The following is a 26,405-nucleotide window of genomic DNA, read 5'->3' on the forward strand; positions in this document are numbered from 1 at the left end:
AAAATGTCCTTATTTTTGTTCACTCTTTAACGATAGTTTAGCTGGGTAATCAATTTTAAGCTGACAGTTATTTTCTTAAGCCCACCTATCCACAAATGGACCCACAGCCTTTTGTCTTGACCCTCACACAAAACTACGGTGACTGAGAATTCTAGATTTCTATAGCAGTAATTATAGGGAGCCCTGCCTTCTATGTTTACTTACCACTTGGATTTTAGCTCTTTAAATCCAAATTTTTCTCCAAGAGATTTCCCTATCTTTGAAGAAAATGCAGCTTTCTACTGAGAGCCACTGTTTAGAAGTGGGCTCCTGCAAATACTTTCTGCCTCACAGATAAAAAAGCCTGCAGCAGGATAAAGCACATGGTCCTCTGAAAAGGCATGTTTGGATTAAGGTGCACTGGACATATCATGGATTGGCTCTAGGAGAGCAACCCAACCCACTGATACTCTTTTTATAGTTAGGCTAAGCAGGCCTTGCAAAGGGAGACGAAGAGTCTGAACTTGTTGCCAGCTGCTTAGGGAAGGTGCATGTTTGGAACACCAGCTGTGACTATCTAAAAACATTATGGGAAGTTGAACCTGTGAGCCCCTTTTCCTTAATAAGGAGGTGCCAACAGTTCTAGTTCAATCTGGGAAAAGCCAGAAATGCCATTCATCAAACAATGGTGTTTGTCTCCACACAACTACTTTCTTGGTAGCTCAGTTATGTATTTAAAAGTTATTTTTTTGTAATTTATAGAGCTTCTAGCTTTTTTATAACAGAGGAGTTTTTCAGAAACATCTAGTCAGCAACAATTCCAAAAGTGAAGTCAAATGATTGTTCCTTATTGTTAACTTCAAACCACCTCTCTAACTCATTTATATTAATTTCTTGTTCTGGAAAAAGTGCAATGTTATATCTATTTCTGAATATTATAGGGTATTCTTTTATTGAGAAATGTTTCCTTCTGATGAAATTTCAAACTATGAATGCCAAAGGCCTTTGAAATCAGATTATGTTTCTACATCTAAGGTAAAAATGGAATTTCTCATATTCAGAGCCAACTCATTGGCAACTTTCATGTATTCTTTATTATTAGAAGTTACCTAATTTCTGGATACTCAAGGTTTTATTATGCCTAATTTTCTAAGAGTTAGGGAAAAAAAACTACCCTTAACATTAAAACCATACAAGATGTATTTTAATCATTTTCATTGATTTAGATGATATGTATTACAGTGTTTTAGCACACTAAAGAGGAATCATTATGAATATCAGTTATTTTTTAAAGCATAAGTTAGAGCTTTCCCTAACGTTGAATATAAGATTTTAAATGTATACATCATGTTTATGCAAAGCAATTAGAGCAATTACAACTCCTACTGCAAGCCACAGAAACTGGGGGTGGCATCTCTAAGCCAGAGATTGCCTACACTAATAATTTATGTCTAATCATATAACTCATTGTTACCTGTCTCAGTACCTTAAAGCAAAAGTGCAAAATACTCTTCCTAAAGCATGCAATCCTTAAATTATCTAATAGAAATCTAAAATACTATGTTCCTACTCCATCTCTCAAGATCATACTCGTAATACACATATATTTGGTATAATAATATAAACATATTAAAATTATATATAGCACTAATTTTAATACAACCTAGTTTAAATTGCTCACCACTGGCAAAGTTGTTCAGACCATTTAAACTATATCTATCCACTACTCAGTGTGGTGCAAAGTAATTCTCAGCCAGCATCTAGACTTAGTTATCATGTGACAATTTCAGATATTCTGAGATCATATCCTCTGAACTCTTGTATTTCATTAATTTTCATTTGTTTTTCACTTTTGAGAAATCATACTAGAAAATATTAACATTAGAAACTGATCCCGTCAGATGAAGAACAAAGAAAGGCTCTTAATATTAAAGTTAAAATGAGGTTGATCAATCTCACTGAAAAAAGATATTCCCTAACAATATCAACTGCATGCTTCTCTTAGTGAAAGTACTTTCAGAATAATATATGACAATTTCATCAAACTAAAGAAAGTGCAAAGTCTGGAATATTACTGAATAAGACAAGAACTTCATATACGTGAATTTGAAACAGACAAAGATAAAGAATAATAGAGCTAGTCAATGTTGAGTAGATTAATGTAATCTTTAGCTCAAATGAAAATTGTCAATAAATGTTTGTTTCATGAATAAATGTAATATGTTCCCTTTCGCACATAAATATTAAAGTACTATTTATATTACCAGGACACAATCAAAAACCAAACGATTTTTTTTTAGTCTCCTGCTTTTTCTTTATTTTTATGAGAAAATCAATTTTGAAATAGGAATTCTTAATTATCTGCCACCTTGTAGGAAATTATCTATTATATTTACAAAAAACATACTTTAAATAATATTTACTAAGTTATACCAATTTAATGAAAAATCACATAAATGACTTTACTTGCAGTTTTTAGGTACAGTTTGGCTTTATTTGAAAAAAAAAAATTGTCATGAAATGTCAAATCATCCAATACCCCTGAGAAAAATCACAGTAGTCTAATAAACTTAATAGCTGTGCCCCAAAATTGCTATCAATCATGAGGATATTGCTAGTAAAGACCTCATGGCTCTGTCCCTTACCAGGTTAATTTTTCCCCCACAATAAAACCTACAGATACACTAATATTATGATATCAGAATAAGTATACTGAAAGACTAATAGACTGCAATAATGAACTAGTACTTATAAGGTAATTATTGGTAAGATAAAAACACAATGAAATAAGCATACAGTACAGTCTAAAATAGAGTTTTTAAAAAATCAACTACATGAGTAAGTATAGGAAGGCCAACCTGACAATAATTCCTGTCAGAATGGGCAAAATGTGGCATGGCAGGCAAAAATGCAAATCAAGCTACATAAACAGAGCTATAGTACATCAAATAAAGATGGTAACACTTCCACTGTATCTTTTGCACTGGAGAAGAGACATCAGCATGGCTGTGATGAGTTTTACATGGCAAGCTGTTAAAAAGGCATTGACAAAGTATGTTCATTTTATATACATTATCCCCAATCCTCAAAATAACTCTGAAGGTAGATCACCCTTCTACAGATAAAGTAATGTGCTTTAAGACATAAAGCCAGGAACCAAACCAAAATTTGAATACAAGTCCATTCATCTCCATACTCTTTCTACCTACATAAGACTGCCTTAAAGGTTCCATGTAGCACCAGAAGGGACAATTAGGCAATACCTCACCTGTAGAATATTTGGAAACCATGTAACAAGGTATACCATGATTTCAACAAAAGTGGCAATTTTTGAAATGGGATTACAGATTTATATTATTAATGTAAATGTCTTCTGCCTCTTGCTTTACTTAACAGCTTCAATCCTAAAGTGTTGTATATAAATCAATTGTTAAAAACTGAATCCAGTTTTTCCCCACTGATAAATTATAAATAAGAACTGTTTTATCCTTATTATTAATTAATCATAATCTTCACAAACATCTTAAGATTTCTTCTGACCCTTTAATTTCTAAGTACTTTATAACATATAAATTAATTCCTAAAAATATGCCAGAAAAGTAGCAATTCAGAAAGATCCTCTAGATTTACCTACTTTATAGCCAAAATTCCATATAACTAGGTTTATTAAAGCAAGACAACTTACATATAGAGAGAATTTTTTTACCATACTTTTTTAAACTGACAATTCAATATCAAGTCTTTTCCTCCTGTCAATGGTCTAAAGAAACAAATACCGTGATTTATTTGAAAGTACAACCTACCCCAATCTATAGCATTTAAAAAAAAAAAGTTCCATATGTACAAATATGTAATTCTACTGCCACCTTCTGGTAAAACACAATTTCCCAATTCTTTATAGCACTTCTCCAAATGACAAACCTCCAGATATGAAATACCTCCTTTCTAATACTAGATTAATAAAAGCAGAATAAATAATTTTTACAAGTGACAAAAAATACACTAAAAATAGAATTCTAGCAATAATGTTTATCAGTACATGTGATATGTTCTCTCAATAATGTTAACATTTATTGAGCACTTTACTGTATTTGAGCACTTCTAGAAGAGATTTATGAGCAAAATGGAGATTAATTCTCTTAATAACCTTATAAAGTAGAATGATTATTCCCGTTTTACAGACGAGGAAACTGAGAATCAAAGAAATCAAGTAGTTTGCCTGAGGCACACAGCTAGTAAATGGCAGAGGCTCTGAATTCAGAAGCAGACTGATTCCAATGACCCTGTCTTTGATTATTATTCTGTAATACCCTCTATAACACCAGATAATAGACATTAAGTGGATTTAACTCATTTAGGACATTAAACCTTAATTTAGTGGGATAGAGCAAAAATATTACAATTAGTGAGGAGATTAAAAGAGTCACAGAACATAGAATCAAGGAGTTAAAAGAAACCTTAAAGGTCCCACAACCTACTTTTCCATATACTTCAGAACTTTATTCCTTAAACACAATAGATTAAGTCCTAATATTCTATTTTTATAAATAATACCATGTCATTTTTAGATTTTTCAAATTTAAAAATTTTAGGTTCTATATGTTCAGTGTTTAAAATTATTTTTGCTTTGATATAGTTTGAAATATTAATAAACACTAGTTAGAAATTACTATCCCTAGTCAACATATTTACTAATTTATATACAGAGACATTTTACTTACACAAAAGGATATACTATATTCTGCTATACTATTTATACACACTGATATCTTAAAAGTCATAAACCAATTCAATGGAGTTTTTTGTTAACTGTACAAAGTGAAATAAATTGTGTTAAAAAAATCTGCCCATAACACATTATTTTTAAACTATAACAATCAGAACTTTATGTGTAAAAGCTTTTGCACAGCAAAGGAAATAAACAAAACGAAAAGACAACCCATGGAATGGGAGAAAATATTTGCAAATGATGAGACCAACAAGGAATTAATTTCTAAAGTATACAAACAGTTCATACAGCTCAATATCAAAAAAGCAAACAACCCAATCAAAAAATGGGCAAAAGACCTAAATAGACATTTCTCCAAAGAAGACATACAGATGGCCAACAGACACATGAAAAGATGCTCAACATTGCTAATTATTAGAGAAATGCAAGTCAAAACTATAATGATGTATCACCTCACACTGGTCAGAATGGCCATCAACAGAAAGTCTACAAATAATAAATGCTGGAGAGGGTGTGGAGAAAAGGGAACCCTCCTACACTGTTGATTGGAATATAAATTGGTGCAGCCACTATGGAGAACAGTATGAAGGTTCCTTAAAAAACTAAAAATAAAGTTATCATATAACCCAGCAATCCCACTCCTGGGCATATATCCAGAAAAGACAAAAACTCTAATACGAAAAGATACATGCATTCCTATGTTTATAGTGGCACTATTTACAATAGCCAAGACATGGAAACACCCTAAATGTCCATCAAGAGATGAATGGATAAAGAAGATGTGTTATATAAATATAATGGAATATTACTCTGTCATAATGCCATTTGCAGCAACATGGATGGATCTAGAGATTATCATACTAATGAAGTAAGTCAGACAAAAACAAATATCATATACCACTTATATGTAGAATCTAAAAAATAATACAAATGAACTGATTTAAATACAAAACAGAAACAGACTCACAAACATAGAAAACAAACTTATGGTTACCAAAGGTGAAGGGGGTGGGGAGGGATAAAAAAGGAGTTTGGGATTAGCAGATACACACTACTATATATAAAATAAACAGCAAAGTCCTACTGTATAGCACAGGGAACTATATTTGATATCTTGTAATAACCTATACTGGAAAAGAATCTGAAAAAGAATATATATATGTACATATAATTCAATCACTTTGCTGTATACCTGAAACTAACACAATATTGTAAATCAACTATACTTCAATTAAAAAAAAAACTGTGTGTGTATATAAAATGACAAAATAGATAATTTAATCATCAGTCTCGGTGTCTTCATAAATCAAATAACCACATGCAATTTATGTTCTGAAATTCTACTTCAATGAGCTTCTGAATAACTGCGACCAACAGTTATAAATAACAATATAAAATAAATGGCCAAATAACATGCATAAGGTAATATAGAATTATGCCAATAAGTAAATTAATCACTTTGAAAAATATGTAGAATAGTAGGGGAGAAATCCTATCAACTACTGTTTGAGCCATTTTGACAAATCTTTGGTTCATAAAGTTTCATAATCATATCAACTTACTATGAACAATTTTCAGCGAATTGTTTGATCACAAAGTTTCATATTCCTCACAATCTATTTTGGCCAATTTCAAAACACATGTTTCTACTGAATATGTACATTTAAATTTGATTTAATTTCTTCATAAACATTATAAATAGAGACTAGAATTCATATGTTCAATGATATAATAAATACTATAGTAGGTCTTTTACATTTCCATATAAATTTTAGAATCAGTCTGTCAATCTCTACAGAAAAAAGCCTGCTGGGATTTTGATTGGGATTGAGTTAATCAATACCAGAATCAATAAAAATCCCAGAATACAGTCAATATAAAAATTAATTGTACTTCTATATTTGAGCAACAAATGGGAAATAAATTTTTAAAATATCACTTAAAATAGCATGAAAAACAAAAATACTTAGGAATAAATTTAATGAAAAGTGTGGAAGACCTCTACACAGAAAACTATAAAACAATGCAGAGAGAAATTATAGGAGATCTAGATAAATGTAGAGATACGTTCATGGATAGAGGACTCAATTTTGTTAAGGTGTCTATACTCCTTAAACATTTGTCTATACAAATTAATACATGGAGTCAATCCAATTCCAATCAAAATTCCAGTAGCCTTTTTTTTTTTTTAGAAATAGACAGGCTGATTCTAAAATTTATATGGAAACAAAGGATCTAGAATAGTCAAAAGGACCTTTGAAAAAGAAAAACTGATTTGTAGGACTTATACAACCTTATTTCAAGACTTATTACAATTCTAAAATAATCAAGACAGTGTAATACTGGTATAAACGAGACACAGTTCAATGCAACAGAGTACAGTCCAGAAACAGACCCACAGACATATATATGGTCATGTGATTTTTGACAAAGGCACCAACATAATGCAATAAGGAATTCAATCTTTTCAATATATGGTGATGGAATAACTAGATATCTATATGGAAAAAAATGAACCTCAACCCCTACCTAACACTATACTCAAAAATTAATTCAAAATAAATCATAGGCCTAAATTTAAAAGGTAAAAGTATAAAACTTCTAGAAGAAAATAAAGGAAAGTCTTTATGACCTTGATTTAGCTTTAAAATCCTTGTACAAAGGGCATTAAGCATAAAGAAAAAAGTGATAAATGAACTTCATCAATATTAAATCTCCTACTCTTCAAAAAAAGACATTAAGAATATGATAGGCAAGGGAGAGGAACCAAGATGGCAGAGTAGAAGGATGTGCTCTCACTCCCTCTTGCGAGAACACCAGAATCACAACTAGCTGCTGGACAATCATCGACAGGAAGACACTGGAGCTCACCAGAAAAGATACCCCACATCCAAAGACAAAGGAGAAGCCACAATGAGACGGTAGGAGGGGCGCAATCACAGTAAAATCAAATCCCATAACTGCTGGGTGGGTGACTCACAGACTGCAGAACACTTATACCACAGAAGTCCACCCACTGGACTGAAGGTTCTGAGCCCCACGTCAGGCTTCCCAACCTGGGGGTCTGGCAACGAGAGGAGGAATTCCTAGAGAATCAGACGTTGAAGCCTAGTGGAAATTGATTGCAGGACTTTGACAGGACTGGGGGAAACAGAGACTCCACTCTTGGAGGGCACACACAAAGTAGTGTGTGCATCGGGACCCAGGGGAAGGAGCAGTGACCCCAGTGGAGACTGAAACAGACCTACCAGCTGGTGTTGGAGGGTCTCCTATGGAGACGGGTGGGGGGGGTGGCTGTGGCTCACCGTGGGGACGGGGACACAGGCAGCAGAAATTCTGGGAGGTGCTCCTTGGCGTGAGCCCTCCCAGAGTCTGTCATTAGCCCCACCAAGGAGCCCAGGTAGGCTCCAGTGTTGGGTTGCCTCAGGCCAAACAACCAACAGGGAGGGAAGGCAGCCCCACCCATCAACAGTCAAGTGGATTAAAGTTTTACTGAGCTCTGCCCACCACAGCAACAATCAGCTCTACCCACCACCAGTCCCTCCCATCAAGCCTCTTAGATAGCCTCATCCACCAGAGGGCAGACAGAAGAAGCAAGAAGAACTACAATCCTGCAGCCTGTGGAACAAAAACCACATTCACAGAAAGATAGACAAGATGAAAAGGCAGAGGGCTATGTACCAGATGAAGAAACAAGATAAAACCCCAGAAAAACAACTAAATGAAGTGGAGATAGGCAACCTTCCAGAAAAAGAATTCAGAATAATGAGAGTGAAGATGATCCAGGACCTCAGAAAAAGAATGGAGGCAAAGATCGAGAAGATGCAAGAAATGTTTAATAAAGACCTAGAAGAATTAAAGAACAAACAAACAGAGATGAACAATACAATAACCGAAATGAAAACTACACTAGAAGGAATCAATAGCAGAATAACTGAGGCAGAAGAACGGATAAGTGACCTGGAAGACAGAATGGTGGAATTCACTGCTGCAGAACAGAATAAAGAAAAAAGAATGAAAAGAACTGAAGACAGCCTAAGAGACCTCTGGGACAACATTAAATGCAACAACATTCGCATTATAGGAGTCCCAGAAGGAAAAGAGAGAGAGAAAGGACCAGAGAAAATATTTGAAGAGATTATAGTCGAAAACTTCCCTAACATGGGAAAGGAAATAGCCACCCAAGTCCAGGAAGCACAGCGAGTCCCATGCAGGATAAACCCAAGGAGAAACACGCCAAGACACATAGTAATCAAATTGGCAAAAATTAAAGACAAAGAAAAATTATTGAAAGCAGCAAGGGAAAAACGACAAATAACATACAAGGGAACTCCCATAAGGTTAACAACTGATTTCTCAGCAGAAACTCTACAAGCCAGAAGGGAGTGGCATGTTATACTTAAAGTAATGAAAGGGAAGAACCTACAACCAAGATTATACTACCCGGCAAGGATCTCATTCAGATTTGACGGAGAAATCAAAAGCTTCACAGACAAGCAAAGGCTAAGAGAATTCAGCACCACCAATCCAGCTCTACAACAAATGCTAAAGGAACTTCTCTAAGTGGGAAACGCAAGAGAAGAAAATGATCTACAAAAACAAACCCAAAACAATTAAGAAAATGGTAATAGGAACATACATATCGATAATTACCTTAAACATGAATGGATTAAATGCTCCAACCAGAAGACACAGGCTTGCTGAATGGATACAAAAACAAGACCCATATATATGCTGTCTGCAAGAGACCCACTTCAGACCTAGGGACACATACAGATTGAAAGTGAGTGGATGGAAAAAGATATTCCATGCAAATGGAAATCAAAAGAAAGCTGGAGTAGCTATACTCATATCAGATAAAATAGACTTTAAAATAAAGAATGTTACAAGAGACAAGGAAGGACACTACATAATGATCAAGGGATCAATCCAAGAAGAAGATATAACAATTATAAATATATATGCATGCAACATAGGAGCACCTCAATACATAAGGCAACTGCCAACAGCTATAAAAGAGGAAATCGACAGTAACACAATAATAGTGGGGGACTTTAACACCTCACTTACACCAATGGACAGATCATTCAAATGAAAATAAATAAGGAAACAGAAGCTTTAAATGACACAATAGGCCAGATAGATTTAATTGATATTTATAGGACATTCCATCCAAAAACAGCAGATTACACTTTCTTCTCCAGTGCGCACCGAACATTCTCCAGGATAGGTCACATCTTGGGTCACAAATCAAGCCTCAGTAAATTTAAGAAAACTGAAATCATATCAAGCATCTTTTCCGACCACAACACTATGAGATTAGAAATGAATTACAGGGAAAAAAACATAAAAAACACAAACACATGGAGGCTAAACAATACGTTACTAAATAACCAAGAGATCACTGAAGAAATCAAAGAGGAAATCAAAAAATACCTAGAGACAAATGACAATGAAAACACGACGCTCCAAAACCTATGGGATGCAGCAAAAGCAGTTCTAAGAGAGAAGTTTATAGCTATACAAGCCTACCTCAAGAAACAAGAAAAATCCCAAGTAAACAATCTAACCTTACACCTAAAGGAAGTGGAGAAAGAAGAACAAACAAAACCCAAAGTTAGCAGAAGGAAAGAAATCATAAAGATCAGAGCAGAAATAAATGAAATAGAAACAAAGAAAACAATAGCAAAGATCAATAAAACTAAAAGCTGGTTCTTTGAGAAGATAAACAAAATTCATAAACCATTAGCCAGACTCATCAAGAAAAAGAGGGAGAGGACTCAAATCAATAAACTTAGAAATGTAAAAGGAGAAGTTACAACAGACACCAGAGGAATACAAAGCATCCTAAGAGACTACTACAAGCAACTCTATGCCAATAAAATGGACAACCTGGAAGAAATGGACAAATTCTTAGAAAGGTATAACCTTCCAAGACTGAACCAGGAAGAAACAGAAAATATGAACAGACCAATCACAAGTAATGAAATTGAAACTGCGATTAAAAATCTTCCAACAAACAAAAGTCCAGGACCAGATGGCTTCACAGGTGAATTCTATCAAACATTTAGATAAGAGCGAACACCCATCCTTCTCAAACTCTTCCAAAAAACTGCGGAGGAAGGAACGCTCCCAAACTCATTCTATGAGGTCACCATCACCCTGATACCAAAACCAGACAAAGATACTACAAAAAAAGAAAATTACAGACCAATATCACTGATGAATATAGATGCAAAAATCCTCAACAAAATACTAGCAACAGAATCCAACAACACATTAAAAGGTTCATACACCATGATCAAGTGGGATTTATGCCAGGGATGCAAGGATTCTTCAATATATGCAAATCAATCAATGTGATACACCATATTAACAAACTGAAGAATAAAAACCATATGATCATCTCAATAGATGCAGAAAAAACTTTTGACAAAATTCAACACCCATTTATGATAAAAACTCTCCAGAAAGTGGGCATAGAGGGAACCTACCTCAACATAATAAAGGCCATATATGACAAACCCACAGCAAACCTCATTCTCAATGGTGAAAAACTGAAAGCATTTCCTCTAAGATCAGGAACAAGACAAGGATGTCCACTCTCACCACTATTATTCAACATAGTTCTGGAAGTCCTAGCCACGGCAATCAGAGAAGAAAAAGAAATAAAAGGAATACAAATTGGAAAAGAAGAAGTAAAACTGTCACTGTTTGCAGATGACATGATACTATACATAGCGAATCCTAAAAATGCCAACAGAAAACTACTAGAGCTAATCAATGAATTTGGTAAAGTTGCAGGATACAAAATGAATGCACAGAAATCTCTTGCATTCCTATATACTAATGATGAAAAATCTGAAAGAGAAATTATGGAAACACTCCCATTTACCATTGCAACAAAAAGAATAAAATACCTAGGAATAAACCTACTTAGGGAGACAAAAGACCTGTATGCAGAAAACTATAAGACACTGATGAAAGAAATTAAAGATGATACCAACAGATGGAGAGATATACCATGTTCTTGGACTGGAAGAATCAATATTGTGAAAATGACTATACTACCCAAAGCAATTTACAGATTCATTGCAATCCCTATGAAATTACCAATGGCATTTCTTACGGAACTATAACAAATCATCTCAAAATTTGTATGGAGACACAAAAGACCCCGAATAGCCAAAGCAGTCTTGAGGGAAAAAATCGGAGCTGGAGGAATCAGACTCCCTGTCTTCAGACTAGACTACAAAGCTACAGTAATCAAGACAATATGGTACTGGCACAAAAACAGAAACATAGATCAATGGAACAAGATAGAAAGCCCAGAGATAAACCCACGCACCTATGGTCAACTAATCTATGACAAAGGAGGCAAAGATATACAATGGAGAAAAGACAGTCTCTTCAATAAGTGGTGCTGGGAAAACTGGACAGCTACATGTAAAAGAGTGAAATTAGAACACTCCCTAACACCATACACAAAAATAAACTCAAAATGGATTCAAGACCTAAATGTAAGACCAGACACTATAAAACTTTTAGAGGAAAACAGGAAGAATACTGTTTGACATAAATCACAGCAAGATCTTTTTTGATCCACCTCCTAGAGTAATGGAAATAAAAACAAAAATAAACGAATGGGACCTAATGAAACTTAAAAGCTTTTGCACAGCAAAGGAAACCATAAACAAGACGAAAAGACAACCCTCAGAATGGGAGAAAATATTTGCACACGAATCAATGGACAAAGGATTAATCTCCAAAATATATAAACAGCTCATGCAGCTCAATATTAAAGATCTAAAATGGGCAGAAGATCTAAATAGACATTTCTCCAGAGAAGACATACAGATGGCCAAGAAGCACATGAAAAGCTGCTCAACATCACTAATTATTAGAGAAATGCAAATCAAAAGTACAATGAGGTATCACCTCACACCAGTTAGAATGGGCATCATCAGAAAATCTACAAACAACAAATGCTGGAGAGGGTGTGGAGAAAAGGGAACCCTCTTGCACCGTTGGTGGGAATGTAAATTGACACAGCCACTATGGAGAACAGTTTGGAGGTTCCTTAAAAAACTAAAAAATAGAATTACCATATGATCCAGCAATCCCACTACTGGGCATATACCCAGAGAAAACCATAATTCAAAAAGACACATACACCCCAATGTTCATTGCAGCCCTATTTACAATAGCCAGGTCATGGAAGCAACCTAAATGCCCATCAACAGACGAATGGATAAAGAAGTTGTGGTACATATATACAATGGAATATTACTCAGCTATAAAAAGGAACGAAATTGAGTCATTTCTTGAGACGTGGATGGATCTAGAGACTGTCATACAGAGTGAAGTAAGTCAGAAAGAGAAAAACAAATATTGTATATTTACGCATATATGTGGAACCTAGAAAAATGGTACAGATGAACCGGTTTGCAGGGCAGAAGTTGAGACACAGATGTAGAGAACAAACGTATGGACACCAAGGGGGGAAAATCGCGGTGGGGTGGGGATGGTGGTGTACTGAATTGGGCGATTGGGATTGACATGTATACACTGATGTGTATAAAACTGATGACTAATAAGAACCTGCAGTATAAAAGAACAAAAAACAAACAAAAAAAACAACTAATATTAAACTTTCTTTGGGTTTTTGTATGGAAATATGTTAATATAAATGTTTCAGACATTACATGAAATTTCTAAAAATCTTATATGTTCTGGTATAATGTTATAAGTCATAATTCTAGTTATTACTTTAAAATGTATATCTCAGAAATAACTAAATTTCCTTGTCAATTGCATTATTATGAACTTTCATCAAATCTTTAACCATGGTCATTTTTAAGTCTTTTGTCATTTACAGACAGTTCTGGATGTACTCTGATGCTTTCGCAAAAATGTTCCTATAAAAGGGTTTCATCTTCAAGGAATTCATGGAAAAGACTCTGACAAGTACAGGTTTCTGGTAACTGGCTATACTGCTGCACTGAATGAATAAGCATTTTCAGAACTCTAATGGAAAACTGATGAATTCATAAAAGTGCTAACAAAAGATCAAGATGAAAAAAAAAATTAATTACATGGGACTGAGTGAACTGATAAGGATGATTATAATTTTTGTGACTTTCTGTTTGAATAAGAAAAAAAAAATCCCACAAGGACTCAGAGGCAAAAAATATACAAATCAATTTTCACTGCAAAGTAAAGGAGCTGTTACAGTGGAGGATTACTGGACTGAATGTCAATATTATGACATAGTAAAAAAAAAAAAAAAAAAAAAAGAATATGATAGGCAAGCCAAAGACTAAGAAAAAATACTTGCATTACATATATCTGACAAAGGACTTATACCCAGAATATATAAAGAAATCTTACAATTCAGTAAGAAAACAACCCAATTTTTTTTAAATGAGCAAAACACTTGAATAGGCACTTCGTGAAACATGTATGAATGACCAATAAGTACATGAAATGATGCTCAATGTCCTTAGCAATCAGGGGTATGCAAATTAAAATCATAATGAGATATTACTACATGCCTATTAGAATAGCTAAAATTAAAAAGACAATACCAAGTGTAATTAAGGAGGTGGAACAACTATTTGTGGAAATGTAAATGGTACAGTGACTCTGGCAAATAGTTTGGAAGTTTCTTATAAAGTTAAACATGCACTTCCATATGACCCAGCAAACCTACTCTTAGCTATATTTACTCAAGTGAAATGAAAACTTATATTTGTATGCACTTATAGTGGCTTTATTTAATTGTCAAAAACTAGGGGGCAAAAACAAATGTCCTCCAATTGGTGAGATACAGCATTAAAAGAGAATCAACTACTGATACATGTGATAACAGGTATGAATCTGACATGCATTATGGCAGTAAAAGAAGCCAGACTCAAAAGAGTACAGAATATACGATTCTATCCATATGACATTCTGGAAAAGGCAAAATTGTGGGGACAGAAAACAGATCAGTGGGATATGAGGGAGAGATTGGAGAAAAGGGAGCATAAGGAAAATTTCTGTAGTGATGGATTGGCATAGTGATGATCCAAGTGTATGCATTTGTCAAAACTCAGAACTATATACTAAAAAGGGTAATTTTACTAAACTCAAAAACAAACAAACAAACAAACCACAGCTGCATACAACAACATAAATGAATTCCAAAAACATAGTGCTAGCAAGAGCAACAAAACATAACGTTTAGGGATACATGTTTAGGTGATGTAACTAAGATGTAGAGCAGGAAAGTAAACTCCATAAGAGACAGGATCACTGTTAACTTTGAGGGGGAGTGAGAGGGTAGAGATTGAGAAGGGGTGTAAGGGTTGGGGAAACTTCCAGGGTACCAGCATTGTTCTAATTATTTCTCTGGTGGTTACATGAGTATTTGTTTTCTGATAATTCATTGTGCTATCATTTATATTTTATATCCTTTTAAAAGAAAGCAAGCCAAGCAACTCAGGGTAAATTATAAAACAATAAAATAATATATATATTTTTTAGAGGTAGGAAGCATTCCTGGATTCATATCTTGACTTCACCATTTGTTAGATGTGGACTTTAGGCAGGTTTCTTAACCTTTCTCAGCCTCACTTTACTCATCTATATAATGGGAAAATAACACCTGCTTCATAAAGCAATTATGCGAATTAAATGGGATTAATGTAATTTTTCCTTGAGGGTATCTGCATAGCTCCCAATTTCCTTTTGGAGGGTTCCTCTTATCCACATGGGATGGGCCCCCCAGTAGCCATGATTTTGTGTTAAATGACCCCACTACTGCCCAGCTGGGTCAGTAGTCAAGCTGGGCTAATCAAGAAGCCCTCTGGGGAGCTTAAAATGGAGAATGAGCAAGTTAATTCTGTATCTGGGCTTTATCATGAACAGAACAGATATAAATCTCCGGAACAGACATAAATTTCCAGAAGAGTAGTGTGCACACATTCGATCCCCTACATTCAGAGCAGCAGAGAAAGAAAAGACTAGAACAGGGAGACAGAGGGAGTACTGCCCACATTTCTGACTGATTTCTGGTTCCTGATTCCAGTCCCTTACTGGGACCTGCCCTTGGGTTCCATAAAACACAGAATACCTATATAATAAATATCTTTAAGGAAATAATGCTAGCTTAGGTTGGATTCTACTATTTACAATCCAACCGTCCTAGATAATATGTTATATAAAGCATGAAGCACATGGAAAAGGCTCAAAATCTAATCTCTGTGACAACAACTGTCTGATCTTTGACCTCCTATATAAGGTGGGGACTTCTTTACCGAGCCCTTGAAAGAGTCCTACTGTGGTGTTCAAAACACAGACTGACCTTGTTAGCCCATTTTCACCCCTCTATCTATAAGAAATCTGTACGAAAAGAGTCCAGCCTCAAATTTCCTGCTAGATTCAAAATTTTCAGTTGCTAAAGACTGCCTAAAGAGAGAAAGAAATTCTAGTATAACAGAATAAAACTACAACAAAAAAATTAATAGAAAGAATCAAGTGCCTAAATTTAGAGCCTAAAGCAAAAGTCAGACTAGGTAAGATGTCATCTAACAACCAAGATAAAAGTTGAGCATTTACAGTTCATATTGTCCCAGATTCCGTTTTTTTCTTAGGCAATGCCTACAGAATTTACACTTCTACATTTTGGTGCCTGTATTTTTACATTCTCAAGCTAAAGGCTATTTTCCCTATATATCAATAGTTAGGGTACTCTGGTACTCTGAGTAACTCTGACATGGACTTATTACTATATTCCAGAAAGTCCAACTTTTTGAGGGCAGGCTGTTTGCATATTTATCAAAAGTCAACCTATATATACTCAGATAAAGCGGTTTAGAATTAAGTTATATAAGCCAAGCTTATCGCAATCAGTCCTTATTTTACGTCATTTGTTCTTGTAAATAAATTAAAAACACAATAAGTAAAACACACTCTGAAACAACTGTTGTTACTAAGGATATGACTGTAAGGATATGACCTTACTCAATATAAGTATATGACTGTACCTTACTCATATAATATGTATATGTTGGAAGACATACAAAAAACCAATTATTTCATACAGCTACTTCAGTCAATTTTATGTACTAATGTTCTCCATCATATCTGACTTTAGTTTAGTTTAATACACAAAATATGAAATATGGACAATCTGGACAAAGGAGTTGTTATTTTCCTAATATATGTAGAAAGCAGTATTTTTAAAAGTTTAACTGCCAATTTTAATAACAGTAACTGTATTGATGTTTTTAACCTAAGATCTGAAAAAATACATGTACATTCAAGCCCATAATTTCCTTAATAAAGTAGTTTTTTGTGATAGCTGATCTCTCAAGAATATATAATACTTTTCTCTAAACAAACATCCAATTTCCATTCATACTTGCATATAAATAGCACCTATATATAATGAGATAATATTTCTATCATCCATTCCTGGAACATGTTGGGAACTTAATCCTCCTAAATTAACTGGATAACAAATATCAGTAATTATGAAACCATCTGTAAGCAATGTTCTAAATAAAATTTATTTATAAACACTAGAGGGTGCTCTAATTCAACAGTGTCTGCTCATTGCTGCACACCTGAAACTAACACAACATTGTTAATCAACTATACTCCAATATAAAATAATTTAAAAAACAAAACCAAAAAACAGTGCCTGGTATCTGGCTTTGATGCTTAATATAATTTTCTCCTTGATTAAAGATAAAGGAAGATAATTATCAGCACCAACAATTTTTGCTTTAGAACTAACACATGGAGATACTTTATGAGACAAAAATTTCATCTTTCCAGAATATATAATAAAACTTAGAAGAATTCCACTGAAATCATTTTTATTTTACAATTATTATATATTTAATATCGTGTTAAGTGGATAGAATAGAAAATAACACAGAAGAAGTATAAAGATAGTCCTTATCGCTAAAGGAAATTAATGCAATATTCAGACGATTAAGAGAAGGTGTATCTTGTATCTTACAGGCTTAAGTTCAAGGGAAATTACAAAATGAATTTGGTAAAAACCATATAGCAGCTCAATTTCAATTTCAGTTGCTAAGTATTAAGGTATAGTTTAGCTATTTTATGAAAGTAATTTTAAATTTTAAATAATAAATAAAAGTGATATTGTTGTAGGGTATCACCTGCTGTCTCAAGAAAATATTTTTTAAGCCAACAGATACAGGAAATTGAAAAAGAAAAAATCCAACGCTTTGAATATCCATAATAGGAAATAATAAATAATAATATCAATTTCAAATCTTCATAAGGAATAATTTAATGTCAGTTTTTTAATCTATTTCTAAAACATTCACAAGCTCAATTATAAATCTTTGAAATTTTCAAAATTAAAAGTAATTTATATGCCGCCATTTGACAATCCAGAAAAGTTCCCTGGAGTATGAGTTTCCAATAGACAGCATTAAACAATCCCAAATAACAAAGTTTAATGGCTAGGAAAATATACGTCTATATAGTTCAAGAAAGTGGCTATTAACTGAGACACTATTTAATCCCAACAAAGTATTGTGCCTTTAAAAATGTTTACAGAGAAGAAAACAAGCAGAACATTATAAATACTTCTAAATTCACATACCCCAAATCAACCAGTCTCTCGCAATCTCTCTCTCTCTCTCTCTCACACACACACACACACACACACACACACACACGTGCGTGTGCACACGCACACTCACTACTCACACACACACAGTCCACTCCCCAAGAGGGGAGTACTTGACTTATACCTCTCTCTCTCATTCTCTTCCCTAATTAATAACTAAGAGCCCCCAAAGAAATCCTAAAGATAAATTTTTCAAGATTAATAGAATACAACACTAGGCAAAAGCCAGAGATAGGACTGAACCAGGCTCACAAACTACCCAGACTCTACGAACCAAAATACGTGGCAGAGAACTAATCAGATTGCTGGAGCCCAGAGAAATTCTGAAAATGCAAGCATTGTGTTATAGTTTGAAGTATATATTTGGCACCTATATTCTTTTGGCACTCACTTCCCCTTTATATGTTTATCTGCCTTGCATCTACCAGATTCCTAGTGCCCTACTATACTCTAAATGCCCAGCTGCCAATTTCCCTATTCAGTGTCACATCATTTAACACCTTCTACTGCAATGGGTGACAACATACACATTGTTAGAGAGGATTAATAATGTTTGAAACATTCACATACCTGCCCCATCATGAAGGTCTTCTGAACCATCATATATACCTCTACTGACAGAAAAGTATGGCTCTGAGATAGTCAGTTGTTGTGAAAGTTTTAGTCCTTTTTAAAGCAAGCCTGAACTCATACTTCTACAAACATATTTTGGAGCTACAACATAACCCTAATCAAGATCTTAGCTTCCCATTGATATTTACAGCTTTTGCCCATTAATCTGAAAAGCATAGGGGCTACATAAAGTAAAGAATGGATAGAAATGTGTGATTTTCTTTATAAATACTAATTTTCTTCTCTTAATATAATGTAACATAAAAATTTACAAATCATGAGACTAGAATACTCTATTCAAATAATAATTTAAGATGAATACCTGCTTTCCATGATTCCTGAATCTGGCTGCAAACTAATAGTCTCTGTTGTAATTTCCACTTTCCGTACACTTCCAAAGAAATCAGTTATCAGGACATTTTTAGGATCCCTCTGAAAAAGATCAGTGCGATGTCCAGGAGTAGACACACATAGACTTTTGGGGCATACCTGAAACTGAAAAAAATATGGACAACAATAATAAATACACATGCTTACATATTCATACAACTTTTATTAAATCCATTAATACAATATAGTAGACTGTAGTATATTTTCAAAGCTCTCCCAACCTAAAGAAACTACTGGTTCTAAAGATTAAAGTTTCATTGCTATCATAATGCTTGACACTTTAAGAAGCTTTACAGACATTAGAATAGGTTATCAATAAAACAGGAAGATGGCAAGGGAACGAAAAAACATTCACTTTTTTAAATCATATGTTACAAAGTTTATTTTGAACACTTATTTATGAGAACTCATAGGCAACACTATGACAAGAGAATTGCTTTTTTTCTGTATCTGTATCCATCTCAGTGGAATGCTCTACCAGAGCAGTTTTTTAAACATTTTGTAATCATGACCCTTCATTCAAACTTTAAATTCAAATAAAATATTACATAGTAGCTCAATATGTAAAAAAGATGAAACCAGAGCTGCTCTGGATTGCAGGAAGTTAAGCATAGCCTCCTCATTAGCTATCCCGCACATCCTCCTGCTGTGAATCTACAAAAACCATTCTATAAATCAAGTAACTTCCTTAGTTTATCCATGATAAAAATAACAAACCCAAAGCACCTCAATACACTATAGTGCTCCAGAGAATAGTCTGAAAACTATAACTTCACCACTACACAGATCTCACAATATTTTTTATGTTTATCTTATTCCTAAAATTCAACATCAGTGCATTACCAAGGACCTTTGCAGGACACTTGGTCCATGCCAAAAGGTCCTTGATATTTGGTCCTGTCCAAAACCATTTGGCATGAACCAAATATGCTCATGAACATGTGGACAAGACCAAATTTCAAGGACCTTTAGGCATGGGCCAAATGTCGTATGGACGTTTTGGACAGGACCAAGTGTCTGCTAACCCCAGACACATGTTCATTCACTCAGCAAAGCATAAAAAGTGTCTATTATACACACTTCACACGGTTACCTTCCATAGGGGATACAAAAATTGATGAGACTTGGGCCCTCTCAAGGCTTTAAGTCTAGTCAGAGATGAATAAACATAACAAGGTAGAAAAAAAAGGGACAGGTTCTAATTCAGAAAAAGATAAACTTCTTAGTGTTTGAGGATAAGAAAAAAGGAGTGGGGCTTTAGCTATTTTCTGAAGGAAAAGGAAGATTAGATTGGAAATAACATTCCTAATAAAGGAGCAGCTGCAGAGACATGTTAAGGCAAAGAACTCAATTTGGCAGAAGCCCAGGATATATGAAGGAAACCATTACAGACCCACTAGTAAGGACCCAGAGCCCACAGCACTTGCCCACTTGTAGGGACAAGACTATCTGCGTAGGTAATCAGCAACACGACAGTAGAGGGATGGGGAAGGGCACAGCAACTATAATTTATGAAACAGTGTTCCAAGCACTGTGCAAGCAGTTTGCAGATATTCTCATTTAAGCTTACCAATAACTTTGAGGTATACAAAAATTATTCTCTCTCCTTCAAACTAAGGCTCAAAGAGATTAATTGGTCTAACATCATACTGCCTTCCAGGTTCAGGAAAGCAATAACAGGAAATACAAAAAAGAGTTCAGGATATAAATTAAGAAGCAAAGAAGGAAAAAAGGGTGGGGGAAGATCAAGAAAGTTAAATGTCAAACAAGGACAAAACAGACAGAAGGCTGAATAAACAAAATAAAAGATAAAACAAAATAAACAAAATAAACAAAATAAAATTAAAGTTCTAGGTATATCAAAGGCATTCCTGTATGAGCAACTTGGTCGGTTTTATTAGGTACTAGCAGAAGAAAGCAGGAAAAGAAAAGTAGTTGAATGAGCTTGGGAAACACTAAATAGGTATTATCTTCTTTGCTGCTAAAAAAAACAAAAACAAAAACAAACAAAAAGAAACTTCCACTTTAAAAAAAATTGAATTATAATTGAAACAATTATATTAGTTTCAGATGTACCACATAGTGATTTGATATTTTTATACATCACAAAATGATCACCATGACAAGTCTACTTACAATCTGTCACCATACAAAGTTATTACAATATTATTGGCTATACTCCCTATGCTGTACATTACGTTGCCATGACTTATTTACTTTTAACTGGAAGTTTGTACTTGTTAATCCTCTTTATCTATTTCACCCATGTCCCCACTCACCCACCACTCTGACAACCATCTGTTTGTTCTCTGTATAAGTCTACTTCTGTTTTTTTCTTTATATTCCACATATAATTGATAGCATACAGTATTTGTCTTTCTCTGACTTATTTCACTGAGCATAATACCCTCTAGGTCCATCCATGTTGTTGCAAATGGCAGAATTTCATTCTTTTTTAAGGCTGAGTTAATATTCCATTGTATATATAGCACAACTTTACACACTCATCTATTGATGGAGACTTATGGTTGCTTCCCTATCTTGGCTATTGTAAATAATGTTGCTATGAACACTGGGGTGCATGCGAGTGTTTTCCCCTATTTTATATTCTTACCTCCTTTGTCGTATATTAATTGACCATATAAGCAAGCATGGCTTTATTTCCAGGCTATCTATTCTGTTCCATTGTTCTATGTGTCTGTTTTTGTGCAGTACCATATGATTGTTATTATTATTTTTTTAATTTGAAAATCTAATTGGCTTTAACAGGCCAATTCATGAATCAGGCAGCATCCCATCTAGCAACTAGAAGGGTGCTCTGAGGGGTTGTACAAAATAGGTTTTATAGGAAGAAAGTCGGGGAGCTACTAGCAAAAGAAAAGATTTTTTTAGGCCAGGCTTCCTTTGGGGGGTGGGGGGGGGAGGAAATGACAAGGGTTTTATCATGCAGATTGCCTCTAGGGGGATGGGGGATAGAGAGCGCCCAAAACGTGTTTTTTGCTTAATTCCCGTAACATCCACAGATCATGGTTCCAGGTTCATAAATTTTAAGTTGGTCATTCTCTTCATTTCATTTCTGACCTTCCAGTCTTAGGAGATCATTTGCCTGGCAGTTAGCAGCTGTGAACATGAATTGAAAGCTTTTGAGAGAATACGATCCGCCAGGGGGATTATTATAAACAGGATAATTCCCAGTACTTGGAAGGCACTTCAGAGTCAGGTCCCCAATACCCAAAGCAATCAAAGAAAGACCCAGTTTAAGGAGTCGCCCTTTTAAGCCAAGTGGTTCGCTCAGTGACTGAGCTTCACCTTCCCTAGAAATGTCAATCCTGTTGGTGGCATTGGCTGCAGTACAGACACCTCCTGGTTCAGCTAAAACATAATCAAGGACTATTCTATAATCAAGAACAACTCTAGCCACAGAGTCTAAGGATCTTTTCTGGGCAGCTAATGCTTTAGCAGTGGATTCTGTAATACTTTCAAGAGTTAAGAAGAGGCTTCTGATCATATTCTCATTTGTATTTACTCCTAATCAGGGAAATTGGCCCTGCCAAAGGAAGCGATTCTGAATTATGAATGCCTCCTGATAGGTCCTTTCTAGAACAGTTAGGGGCACAGTTAGATAACCTAAGAGGTACTGCCTGGTTATATACCAGCCATCTAGGCATTCATAGGCCCAAGGAGAATAACCATCACTGACTAAGACAAATCCTGTCAGGGCACAAACTACTTCCACTTAGGTGGCACTGTTAATGGATTCATTTGCAAGGGTTGTTGCACTTGCCCATTCAAGCCAAGGGTCAGTCAGATTTTCTCCTAACCTGAAATAAAAAGTTGTTCTAAATTCGAGAGGTTACCCCTCTAAGCAATGGCCTGGGAGATAAGGATGATGGCGTTATCTTTCCAGGTCAGATTCCAGAGTAAAGGAAAGAAAGCAAAGAGGAAAAGGTTTTAGTTAAAGTATGAAGTCTTGATCCGTCATCTTGGGCAGAAGCAGTCTACATCAATGTCAGCTACTTCTCTTCCTCGTCAGTTTGATTCAGGGGTCTCCAGCATTAGTACAGGACCAGATGCCAGGTGGAATCCTCCTTGTCTGTGAGATGTGCACCCAAGGCTCAAAACCTTTTAGTTTTGCAGCAGTGTCAGTGGTCAGGAACACTTGGTTAGGTCCCTTCCAATGGGGCTCAAGGGCTGCCTTTGTTCTTAGTGATACCAAATCAGAAGGGTGAGAGAAAGCTGGAAATGTTAATTGGGTAAGTCACAATCAGATATCTGAGGAAACTAGAGGAATCTTTGACCACAAAGACAATTAACAGGACTAGAATCTAATATCTACAAAGGTGCAAACATAATTTTTCTCTCTCTGATTATCCCATTTTTTTTTAACCAGAGATAATCACAGTAAAACTAATTTGTCTGTATTAAACTTGGCCTGATTTTTATAGAAGTACAGCAAGAATAGTGACTGACCATATAAGTTCTTTTTTAAGATTGCTTTGCTGGAACTTTGTAAGCAAAGTACCAGCTTGATTTTTCCACGTGGTTTCTTGCAGCTGTCTGGTCATGTCTGAGTCTATGTACACATTCCAGTCAAAGCCTTGGTAATACAGCCCATGTTTCTAATTGTGTCCTGTTACAAGGAACATGAAAATAAGAATACTCACTGAAAGTTTCTGAATTCTGGGGATCAGATAGGGAGAAAAAGTAAATGTTTCATCTTTGTTCACAAAGCTATATATTACCAAATTGTTGATAGCTTAAGAGAAAAGATTTATTTAAATCTGGAAAAAACATTAAAGAACCCGCAATATTTTAAACACAGTCATAAAAATTATAATCATCCTTATCAGTTCATTCAGTCCCATGTTATTAATTCTTGTTCTGCTTGAATCCAGCTTTTTCCGTTAGTTCTCTCAACCTTGCTTGATGTTTGAGGGTGATAGGGACAGTAATAATTCCAAGAAATTTGCAAGGTTTTCGTTCAAGACCGTATGATTTTCCCAGTGAAGTGTGTGCCTCAATCACTGGAGATTGTGGAAGGAATACCCCAGCTGGGAAACACATTTTCTAACAGTTTCTTTGCCACAGTGAGGGTACTAACCTTGCAGCAGGGGAAGGCTTCAACCCATCCGGGAAACATACATACAATAACAAGAACACACCGATAACCCATACTAAGTGGCAAATGAATGAAGTCCAGTTGTAGGTGCTAAAGGAGTCCAGAGAGAGGAGGTCTGAGACCACCTCTAGGGACAAATTGTTATACTTAAATGCACTGGTGGGTGGGCAAAAGAATGCAGAAAAAGAAAAACGTTTGCCAGGAAGAACCAAACGCTGTCTAGGTTCTCCCATAGCCCTGACTGGTCATTCAGTTTACAGCCATTATTTACTCACCTTAATTTCTCTGATTCAGGAACAAACTGTTGCCATGTTACAAGGACATCAGGATGGCAAAAGTCTGGCAATGAGGGGGTCATGTTTTGCAGAAGCAGAATGGACTTCATCCACATGTGCCACCATCTTTATAAGCCTCTATTGCTGCTGCTTTTGCATGAAAGTCAGCTAGGGCAACTCCCTAATACTGAGGTTCAGTCCTTTGGTGTAAGCCTCAATTTTGATGACAGACAATATAATACACCAGGATATATCAGACTTCCAAGAATTTCATGCGATTTCTGGAACACTTATAATACATACCTATATAGGCACAGCATAAAGAAGGCTTGTTCCTTCTTATTTGACAATGTTTCCCATGTAACTTAACATATGAAATAAGCCTAATCAGTTTAACATCTTCCTTTTTATAAGGAGAGGAAATACATCCTTTGAAATGTTCCAGGCACCCTCTGAAAAACTTGAAAGTTAATTGAGGTCAAAAGACTTCAGTTTTAGAATCTGATTTTGGGAAGTCTGTCAAAGATACCAAAAGGTTTGGACACTTGAAGAAACAGGATCATAGATCAATATGAAACAATACTGTCTACTTAGCAGATGAAAAAAATTAAGTTCTAGTTTGAAGTACACTATTGATAATAAAGCTTAATTTTTAAAACCTTTATAAACAATTCAATTTCAGCCAGCTTGATTAGACAAGGTAAAATTCTCTCTCTCAACCTTTTATATACCTTTAGTTTGTCCTTCATAACCAGAAGTTCTAGTTCAGACAAAATTATCCTCATTTCCCTTAACACAAATGCATCTTTATTCCTCATACTTTTTCTTAGCCAAAAACACATCCTGCTTTTCCCTGCATATGGAGATGTCTCCCAAATCGTTTCTAATAGCTTTACTTGCATAATTAGAATTTTTAACCTTTAAAAACCTTAATTTCTAGTGAAAATTTAGGAAGTAAACAATCGTGGACTATCTCTTACACTAGCATTACAGCTTGGCAAACTTATAAATACTTTTTTATAATTTCTAGAAACATGTGCTTTCTCATAGAAAATTTCTCAGCATGGCACCAAACAAATGTGAACGAATAATGCTGCCTGCCATATCAGTAAACAAAGGATGTTGCAGCCATCGAGCCACTACAGCTGCCCCCAAAGGTGCACCCTGAAGGGACTCAGGATGGGAAAGCCCAGGATACTGGCCCTAGACAGCTGTGGTGCATATCAAAGGAATGATTTCAATGAGCCCAGACTCTTGCATCTTCCCATACATAGAAAAGTGCTAAATTCATTAATTTGAGATGTCTGGTTTCATTTAATTAACACTAATCTTTTGATGTTCTGACTACCTGGTCTTTGTTGCAAAAACTCCGATAAAATCTGGCTCCTCCCTTACCTCTTCATAACGGTCCCTCAGAGCTACCTGAGAGGCTACATCCTGGGCTTCAGTCCTCAATTTTGTCTGCCAAACAAAACATAATTCTCAACTTTTTGGTTGCGCATTTTTTTCAGTCGACACATGCTTACTAATAAACCCAAATTTACCTTTGGTTTCTCTATAATGAGAAACCAAAAGTAGATAAACCTATGTTCAATAATTAATGGCTCAGTATTTTTTCTTATTTGGGGAGATCTAGATATTCAATAA

At 35.0% G+C, this 26,405-nt stretch overlaps 1 protein-coding gene across 1 annotated transcript in view; it reads right to left on the bottom strand.

Moving 5' to 3' along the window:
* Positions 1-26,405, bottom strand: part of PIGK (phosphatidylinositol glycan anchor biosynthesis class K) — a 133,526-nt gene that overhangs the window by 56,307 nt on the left and 50,814 nt on the right. The window contains exon 9 of the mRNA XM_059924616.1: positions 19,297-19,469. Within this exon, the coding sequence (XP_059780599.1) occupies positions 19,297-19,469 (173 nt within the window). The remainder of the gene's footprint in view (positions 1-19,296; positions 19,470-26,405) is intronic.

Source organism: Balaenoptera ricei, chromosome 1 (genome assembly GCF_028023285.1).
Source record: "Balaenoptera ricei isolate mBalRic1 chromosome 1, mBalRic1.hap2, whole genome shotgun sequence".
NCBI lineage: Eukaryota > Metazoa > Chordata > Mammalia > Artiodactyla > Balaenopteridae > Balaenoptera > Balaenoptera ricei.